Source organism: Lygodium microphyllum, chromosome 30 (genome assembly GCF_053477565.2).
Source record: "Lygodium microphyllum isolate KBCC chromosome 30, Lygodium_microphyllum_v1.1.10, whole genome shotgun sequence".
Classification (NCBI taxonomy): Eukaryota; Viridiplantae; Streptophyta; class Polypodiopsida; order Schizaeales; family Lygodiaceae; genus Lygodium; species Lygodium microphyllum.
The window spans coordinates 26,582,976-26,593,001 of NC_141164.1; the positions used below are offsets into that span (position 1 = coordinate 26,582,976).

The window sequence follows — 10,026 nt, forward strand, 5'->3', positions numbered from 1 at the left end:
AGCTATTTCAACTAATACATTAGTAATATAGGATTTTGCTTGTCATAAAGATTGCATATCTTTTCCTATAACTGCCAGGCATTATCCTTAGGTGCAATAACATTGAAGTAAAACTTGTTTAAACAATGCGAGTATAAGAGTGGATTTACATAGCTAATCCAACTCATATCAATCATCCTGACCCGTGTCTTCAGGCTTTACACCCTTGGTTTTAAATAGCCTTACCTGCTTCTTTTGAATCAGTACCTACCATATTTGCATCTTCCAATAGGTAAAATTTGTGCTATCAACCTTTTCAATATTGAAAATAGCACTATCATATTTGAAGAACCAACCATAATGATAGCATACCAATGCAAAATCCAAGAAAATGGACTCCTATAAATGGTAGTAGATCAACCTCCAAAACTCAGCCAAAACAAGAGCAAAATAGAAGGGAATACTAAAGTATAGAGCTGTTTACCAATTGTAAGCAATAGACTACAAAAGTACAATGTGTGCTCTCCAAGACAATGCTAAAAACTATAGTTACATCAATGTTAAAATAGAGACAACCATATATGTCAATCCAATTGTGGACAATTAGCTGAGAAAGCAAGCTCCCACTGCCAGGGATATTCGAGTAGCAATCAAGATACAAAGAATGCAACTAGCAATGATTGAGTATAAACTACCGGCACTAAAGACTATCACAAACTCAAAGTGTTAGTAAAACATGCATCCTATCAGCATATTACATAACTGACACACTATTGATAGAGGCAAGTGCTAGTATTCAAAGCATAAAAAATCAAATCAACCCATAAGCAAGAGTAATTACATCCAATAGTATACATGAGAGCATATACATGAACCAAGAGTTCCACTATTTCAAAGAACAAAGCTCTACTAAGTAAGTACAAGTGCCTCCCATTGAAAGTGAATTTGGAATGCAAAGTGAGCAAGCAAAGCTCAAGACATATACATCAAAGCATCCTAGAAGGCCAAGTGCATCACAAATACATTTAGGAGCATAAGTGCCGAATATCCATAAAAGTGAGTAAGCATGGAAGCTCAAAGCAATTGACCAAAGTCCAAATACATCAAATGTAGCTCAAATCCAAGTGCCAAAGCATGTCATAACCATATTCGAGCTTATACATCAATGCTATACATAAACCAATCAAATGTTGCTTGTTAAAACTAGAGCAGCTTTGTTTTCTGTAAAACAAAGAACTACAAACTACATAGGATCAACCCTACGGGTGCTCAAATCTATGGCTCTTGTTATGTTCTTCATTTCTAGCTATAGACACCTAAAGTTGAGGCCAAAGTACAAAAGTGCTATTAAGCCGCTATGGCATATCCATGACTTTTGCTAGCAAAGGATAAAGAAGCTCCTCGAATGCTTGCTCTGATACTAATTGAAAGGTAGAGCCCAAGTGAAGCAATGTGGAAACTCCAACAATCACAATGTGTGACTAGCCTGAAAGAATAAAGAAGCAAGTGACAATGATTGGTGCTCACTACCTGCAGTGTACAAGTGTACAATCATGGTGTGTATAGTAAATAGAGGGTAATGTAGGCACAAGAACTTTTACCCCCCCAACAACAATGCTTAGGTTCTATTTGTAATGTCTATCTTTTGGGTGTATGTTGCTCTAAATGTTTGGGCACCATGATAGAAAATGTGAGGAATTTGAACGCTATGGCAATGAGATGCTAATACCTAAAAGGGATTGTAAATGAGAAATTATGGCACTATGTGTGAAGAGGGGTTAATACTGTAAAAGTTGTTAATAGTAGAGTAGTTTGGGCACTATGTGCAAATAAATTTAGAAATATGAAAGCTAGCATTGTTGCTACTTTTAAAAACAACTTTCTTTTGAGAGGCACACTAATTTGCACTACCATTTTCCACCTCTTGTTCATATGGAATACCTTTAACCTTAATGATTTATAAGATTTTTTGAAGAATTAGTAAGTTTTTGTCACATTATTACAATTAAATTAATCCTAATTTTTGAACTTTAAAGAATTATTTGCAAAGTTGCCAAAGTTGTTTCCCTTAATCTTGGCAATATGGTTGACATTAAGGCTCCCTTGGGTAGGGTACTATGGCGGCCAATAAGTACAACCCTTTTTAGGGAGTACAAGGGGTCTATCATGTTTCATTTAGAAGGTAATGAAAAGACAACTAAGATGGAGGGATATTGTATGGAAGTGGCATAGGTCTATTGCATTGGTGTATGTAGCTACAAATTCCATAATATCAATAACTCATGAGTGGCCCTTGATTTAATTTAAAAAAAAAAAAAGAAAAGTGTTTATATCTTCCCCATTTTGGCATTGTGAACTCCAAGATTTGTTTTTGAGATTGTAGTAACATGCACTACATCTTACACACCAAGTGATCATGCTATTGAGGTTGTAATGTAGGGCTTGCACCCATACAACTTTTATTGAACTCAATGATTGATTGTGCCATTGAGGTTACAATGTAGGCTTGGCACCCATACGACTTTATTGAATTCAACCCCTACCTTATTCGTTAGAACTTTGCATCTTCAAATTGCCATGTCCATCTTCTAGTCTTGAAAAGTGAGGCACCACAAGTTTGGTGTAATTAATGAGATGTCCTCTTTTACCCTAGTTCCCTTAGGGTGGTTCACAGTAGGATAGATTGACGGATTCTCAAAAATCCATGATCATTCATCTCATATTCATAAATTGTCAAGCAAAGGTGAAATATCTTATTTTTGCCTAATTATTTCAATGAAGAATTGTAGGTTAGTTGGAAAGGCTTCCGACCATTTCCATTTGTAGTGCAAGTTTAGATCTTGATTCTACACTTGTAAGTCTGTTCTCGTTGTGGTTGGATACCATAGCAGAGGAGTGGAGAACATGTGTGATATCCATCCACTTTTCCCAGGGCCAATCTGCATCTGCAATGTTTTAGAGTCGCGCGTGCAAGAGGGAGGGGTCTGATGTGTGTGGACGTGCCCTTGGGTGACATGCAAAGGGGGGGAGAGAGAGTGTGTGTGTGTGTGTTTGGGGCGGGGGGGGTAGGTAGTAGTTGAACTGGTGGTGGGAAAAATGAACCTGGAAGAGTCCGTCAAGAGGGCGGGCGACCCAACCACTCGAAAGAACCAAAAGCCCCTACTTGCAACTGCAGCCTTCCCTCCCCCCCCCCCCCCGCCCCCCGGACGCCCGCCCCTATAATTCTCTTCTTCTTCTTCGTAACATGCATTTTTGAAGCTCGATCCATCACCAACACGAAGAGCTCCATCCCCCAGGGCGAACCTGCTCAGCTGCTGCCCCCGCCATGGCCGCCGCCGCCTCGTCTCTCCTGTCCCCTTCCATGGCCGCACCTCATGCGTTTCCCGTCGCTGATCCTCACCATACTTGTGCTCCCCTCTCCCTCCTCCGCCTGCACTCTCGGCCTTTACGCAAGCCCCTCCGATGCGTCCGTGTCTCCATGACCGCCTCCCCTGCAGCAGCAGCAGCCACTTCTGACGTGGAATCACCTGCTCCGTCGTCAGGAGAGATCTCGCCTGCCACGCCCGAGGACACCGAAATCCCTATTGAGAAACGTGAGCTTCATTGCTCTGATTCTTATTTCCATCATGTGCACCTCTGAAGTCTGTGTATATGTTGGTACCTTCGATAAAAGTTGCATGTCACAACACATTTGTTATCAGCTCGATTTTTGCATTGTTTCGTCTTCTCTTTTTAAAATCTGATCTGCTACATGTGCTTGTTGCGTGCACTTGCAAGACTACTATCTGCACTTTAAATTAGCGCTGACATTGAAGCATAAGTAGGATCACGCTGCAATCAGGCAAGCCATCAAACATACATTATCTACCATGTTGCTTATAGCTTTCCATTCATGGCACATTTCAACTCAGCTCTTATGAGGAGTGTACATTGCAAAAGGATATCTGAGGGCGCCAAAACCAGTTTGACAGCCTTTTAGTTTACACAAGCATGGCTGAGATCGCAGGTCCATGCAAGTACGCTAATCTGGATGCGGTTTTTGGAAGCTTACGTAATTGGATATGGCTCGAACTTAAGGTGATGTTGGGTGAGAAATCATAATGAGTTGGCGCTTTTAGTGAACCAAACAGGAAAGAACCTCGAGTAGTTGGATGCATATGGGGCTGGCTGATCCATGGGAAAAAGGGACAATCAGGTCTGGTTCTTATTGAGTTATGCTTGTATGCTGCAGATGATTGAAGGTGTGAAGAGTTTCCATAGAGAAGAAAGTTAGATGGCTGTGATGGTAGTTACAACAGACTGACTGTTAAAAAATATCATGTGGTTGGCTGTGATTTGTTGGGAAGGGAATCTTACTTTGTTGTTGCTATGCTGTGGGTGTTGAAGGGCGGAGTTCTTTTATAAGGAACCTAGAGCTCTGATGATTGATCTATGTAGCTGAGGTTGAGATCTCACAAGTGTGGCACAGTTTTTCCCTGTCTTACACGTCTTCATAATTTGTATAGGCATACACATGGCATGAGCTGTGCCATGTGCCATCTAAGGGGAGGAGTTTGTGTATCGAGGAAGAGTGTTCTAGACGCCATGGCTGTCTAGTCCTGCTTCCCCTAGGAGATCTGGTGCCTTTAGGGAGCTCTTATAGGGGACGTAGAGCTGTGATATCTGTAGAAGAGAGCTTCAGAGCTTAGGCCAATTCAATGACACATGCTACAGTCTTGGAAGATTGTCTGACTGCATGCCATGCATGTCCTTGATTTCCTTGCCTGCTGGTCCATCTCCCTAATCTGAATCGTAAACATGATTGTTGTCACCTGCCATATGCCTGTTCTGAATTCCCTGATAATATGAAAGGATCTATGATTCCTTTTATACTGTAGAAACAAAACCAGGGCTGCAAGTCATTACTATACACTGTTACTGAGCATAGGGGAATAGAAGCTCATTACTGTCAGAGTGTGCAACAGAGTTACATCAAAACCAACTTTTGCACAATGGTCAACCTCTCTTGTTTGCTCAGTATTATGCATACAAATGGGTTGGCAGAAAATTGAGTCCCTTCTATTGCCCAAGGGTAACTCTGCCTGCCCTGTGCACTCATTACATGCATTGCTTTGGTTTTTTCTGTTCAATCTGTTTCAACTTGTTCCTATGAGGTCTGTTATTCTTGTTATTGCAACAAAATGGAGGCATGCAATGATGGATAGAACCAACCAGGAAGGTAGACAATGGGAAACTAAATGCTGCAGACAGATAATATTATATGACAACTATTACAAGTTTTCAGACATCAATGTACAATGGTAGTGGTGATGAGGGAGATACATTGAGATAACTGGTAACATCTCCATCCCAGCATTTTCATTGACATAGCACTGAAAAGGGGAGGATGCCAAGTACAAGGGTTGAGGCTTGAGAGAGATCTAATCTATGTTACCCAGCACTCTCTTGTAAAATATACAAGCATTGAGAGGCTTGGGTTGAATCACATGACACTGCCTGTTATATTCCCTTCTTGATCTTCATAAATGTTTATTTTCATACTGGTCATGTGCTTTGAGACGCATGCCAGATGGCTATCAGCCTTGAATATTGTGATACTGGCATATCTGAAGTGGATATGTTTTATAGCATTCATATTGCCATAAAACATTTCACCATTTTTAGCAAGTTTTGAATTCTCCAACACACGGTTCTAAGCAACATGTGCATTGTGTCTGCCTTTGCAACCTATAAATGCACAGATCTAGCAAGCTTTCATCTGCATCATCTTTATGGGATTCTAAGGAAGCTGCAGTATACACAAGACATTATTTGAGTAAATGGACATTGCATGACCCATTCACACCACTCTTGTGACAGTAGGTTGCAGGCCATCACCTCTACATATAAATATGATCTAAGCGCTTAAAAATCAAAGAACTGAATAAGTCTAATTATTGGAGTCCTATCTAACATGTCTATATATCTAAAAAGGTTTTGTTTAACCCTGTTGAATGCAGGTTTTCCTGCTTTTCCCACTGCACTTGACATAAACCAGATTCGAGACATTCTTCCTCACAGGTATGATCGCTTTCACTAAAAGGCCTTTTCTGGAAAGTCTTTGTTTTGCATATGGATGAAGATAGTGCTGGCTTTGCAGGTTTCCATTTCTCTTGGTTGATCGTGTGATTGAGTATACTCCTGGTGTAACTGCTGTTGGAATAAAGAATGTGACAATCAATGACAACTTCTTCCCTGGCCATTTTCCAGAGCGGCCTATCATGCCAGGAGTCCTAATGATTGAGGTAAAGTTTTGTTTTAATGTTTCACACATGTAATCAATATGCAGATTGTCAGTCTTCATCATTGGGCATCTTCTATGGTGCAGGCAATGGCTCAAGTTGGTGGTATAATCATGTTACAGCCTGAAGTTGGTGGCTCCAAAAGTAACTTCTTCTTTGCTGGAGTGGACAAAGTAAGATTTAGAAAGCCAGTCATTGCAGGGGATACATTAGTGATGCGCATGAACCTTGTTAAACTCCAGAAACGTTTTGGCATAGCAAAATTGGAGGGTAAAGCGTATGTTGGAGGTGAGGTGGTTTGTGAGGGAGAGTTTATGATGGCTATGGGAAGCGAGTAAGAGTAGATCCTATTGAAATTAATGAAATCACATCAGTGGAAGCTGGTTCTACCATCACCTTTTTTCAAAGTCAGCTTATCTGTTACATGTCTGGACAGATTCCGAACTAGGTTAGATAGTTCGACGGTCAACCCAAACCTATTGAGAATATTAGATGTAGTTCTCTCCTCTAGAAAAGGTCGCCAATTTTGTTTGGAACCCTAAAACAAGCCGATAATGGACTTTTCGTTTCCCTGCTGATGAATAATGTACTACTTCCTTATCCTTTGTAATGGTGGTGGGTCCACCTATTTGTATGAGCCGGAGCAACATGACATCCAGGATTTGTGAAATCTGGGAACCTGGTTCTGTACTTTCACTAAAGATTCAAAACTTAACTTCTGGAACCGGGCACCTGTATTTTATTTAGGCCACAATATCAATGACATCCCACTATCATTTTTCTTTATATGATACTGCAATGGCTTTTTGCCAGCAAAGGCCTATGAGTCATGATAGACATTGTTTGGTTTTCTTTCTGCGTTGGAAATCCACTGTCTTCCTTTGTAGAACAACTTGATTATGTCAGAACAATTAAATAAACACGTTAGACAATTTCAGTGGCCATTACGTTTTTGTACCCGGCACATCTTAGATGTTTGGCGTGTTTTGGTACTTTGAACCTTTTAGTATGAAAGCTGGTATAAATGTTGGCAAATGGCTAGAAATTCATCTGTCAAAAGTTGGAATGATTGGCAGCTTGTCATAGAAGTTCGTGTGACAAATGTCATAACATCAGTGTTCCACCTGAAACTTGTACAAGGGGATATACAGGCAGTATGTCAAAGCTGTGCATGTTTAAGTCACTGTGTTGGAGCTTGTTTTATGGGTATGATTGCAGCATAGTGTTTATTCAATTGTCTGCGGGAGTGCTAATGAGTAGTCTTCTATGTCTGCCAATATTTTGGAAAACCCACTTGCTAATGAACCTAGGAGTCTTGAGTATCACCTTTCATTGACCTTAAAAAAGCAATTAAACATCATTTCAAAAAAGCATGTAGCATGTAATTGAAAGGGCTTGTGTAGGTGAGGTTAGTTAGAGAGGTGGAAATTGTCATTCAAGTTTTTTGAGGAGCATCTTTTTCTATACATATTAACAAGTGTGCCATTGTGCGGAGTGCTTCCCTTTCACGTAAGGGCTTTGTAGCTTTACCATGGCTTTGTACATATTGATAGAAAGTGCGTCATCTTGTGGAGCGCTCCCCTCCCACGTAAGGGCTTTGTAGCTATACCATGGTGTTGTTGCCAACAACACCTATATGGGTAGTAGTGACTCTGAGCCTTGCTTGGTTTCCACTTTACGTGTGATTTTTTATACCTTGTGGTGAATCCTCACATGTGTGGCGTTAGAAGGGTGTAGTTTTGGGATGTGTCTATGTTATACTGTTTCTTTCATTGAATAATATAAGAGTATATCTTGCTCTTAAAATATAGTGTTACCTTTTTGTGTTGTGTCAGTGAGTGATTGAGTGTAAGTGTATTACACTTGGTATGAGAGTGACTCTTGCTCGGATTGAAGGAGTACTCATGGAAGTAGGAGAGAAGATCCAATGTCTCGAAATCGTGTCGTGGCAACTCATGTTGCGATGCACCACATCACGTTCATCCCCATTGCAACATCCCTTGACATGGTGATCCTAACACACGTCATCATTTGAGGACATGACATGGCTTTCCCATGGCAAAACCACCATTTGAAGGCAAAATGTGGCTTTCCTATGTTGACCACCAAAGTTGAGGCATGGCTTTTCACAATAATATGGAGGACAACGGAGAGGAAGAAGAGTTGAAGTCATGAATGGAGAGAAGCTCAGGAAGAAAAAGTAATTGGACTAGAGAGGCAGTTGGAGGGCATGTCAAGTTTGTTGGACTCAATCTGGAGGAATATACAAATGAAGGAAGAAGAGGAAAATAGAAAGTTTGGAGTGGAGTAGGGTTATAGAGAGTGGGGTGATACAACAACAGGAAGAAGGGGAGAAACAAACTACAAGAAGAGTTGGATAGATTGGTAGATAGGTTAGTTAGGGAGGAAATGTCTAGGAGAGCTCAAGATACAAAGAAAGACAAGGAAAAGGCAACTGGAGTAGGAAGCAAGGACATGAAGAAAGACTCTTTCAAGAGGCAAAACAATGAGGAGGAAGAGGAGAGTGAGAGTTTAGAAGATGATTATGGTTAGTTCAGGATGCCTCACCCACCAAGTACAAAGAAGAGAGATGGGTTGAATTTGAATAAATGGATTGCAGAGGTAGATATGTATTTGAAGTAGCTAGAATAATTCAAGAGAGGAAGGGAGAAGTGGTAGCTATCTACTTAGAGGAGGACGTTGCTAGCTGGTATCTAGTGGAACAGGAGTAAGGACACAGTCTTTTCACGGGAAGAACTTCAAGAGAAACTTAAAAGACTACTACATCTCGAAGATGGAGAAATTCAAAGTTAGATGAGTGGAGAGATCTCAAGCAAACACAAGGAAAGATGAAAGAATATGTTAGCAAGTATAGATAGTTGATATTGCAACTACCCAACATGGACATAGACACAAAGTTACATGGATTTCTATTTGGCATGCAAGAGTGGGCCACGAGAGATGTTGAAAGATAGAAACCAACTAGTTTAGCGGAGGCCATGAGGATGGCTAAAAGATTAGTCAACCTAGAAGGGAGGAGAGACAACCCAAGGTAGTCAAGCTAGATTCAACACCAACCTTACCATCAACTCTTCGACCTCGAGACCCAGTCTCCCCAAAGACCCCATATCAGAGATTCGGGGTCAAATCTCAAGAATAACCTTAGCCGTGTCACAATTAGCCTTGGTATCAAGAGGAGCAATTGGACGGTGGGAAAACAACCAATATAAACCAACCCCTAGTGTATCTTATGGGTTTGCAGGATCAAATACATTATGGTGGAGACACCAAGCCTTAGCCACAGGGGTTAGATGTTTCAAGTGTGGGGGACCCCACTATCAAAATAGATGCCCCATGGAAGACATAGCCTCAATAGGTGGGTCCAGGGTGGCAGTCACAAGTGTTTATACAGGAGAGGAGCCACAACCCTTATGCATCCAGTAAATCCCTAGTGGAAGTGAAGAGAGCCTAGACAGTTAGTGCATGTCCTCAATGCATGGTGGCTCGGGTAGCAACAATACAATACTTATACCTCAAGGGAAGAGTGAGTGAAGGGGATCAAGCAATCATAGTAGACACATGAGTCACTCATAACTTTATCACACCATATTGTATAGCTAAACATGGACTACAATTATCTAAGGCCCCAGAAGAATTAACAATGATCTTTGTGCAAAGAGAAGCAAAGAATGTTAAACAAGTCTTTGTAGTGCAAGTGGAAGTAGGTAAATGAAAGGCCAGACTCAACTTTCTAGTCATAAACATG

At 40.9% G+C, this 10,026-nt stretch overlaps 1 protein-coding gene across 1 annotated transcript; it reads left to right on the top strand.

Annotated features, from left to right (window-relative positions):
• The first annotated feature begins 3,187 nt into the window (after positions 1–3,187).
• Positions 3,188–7,046, top strand: LOC148009639 (uncharacterized). Its single transcript, XM_087673146.1, has 4 exons — positions 3,188–3,572; positions 5,979–6,039; positions 6,119–6,263; positions 6,347–7,046. The coding sequence occupies exons 1-4, from the start codon at positions 3,305–3,307 to the stop codon at positions 6,596–6,598; spliced, it is 726 nt and encodes a 241-aa protein (XP_087529272.1). The 5' UTR covers positions 3,188–3,304; the 3' UTR covers positions 6,599–7,046.
• Positions 7,047–10,026: the final 2,980 nt, after the last annotated feature.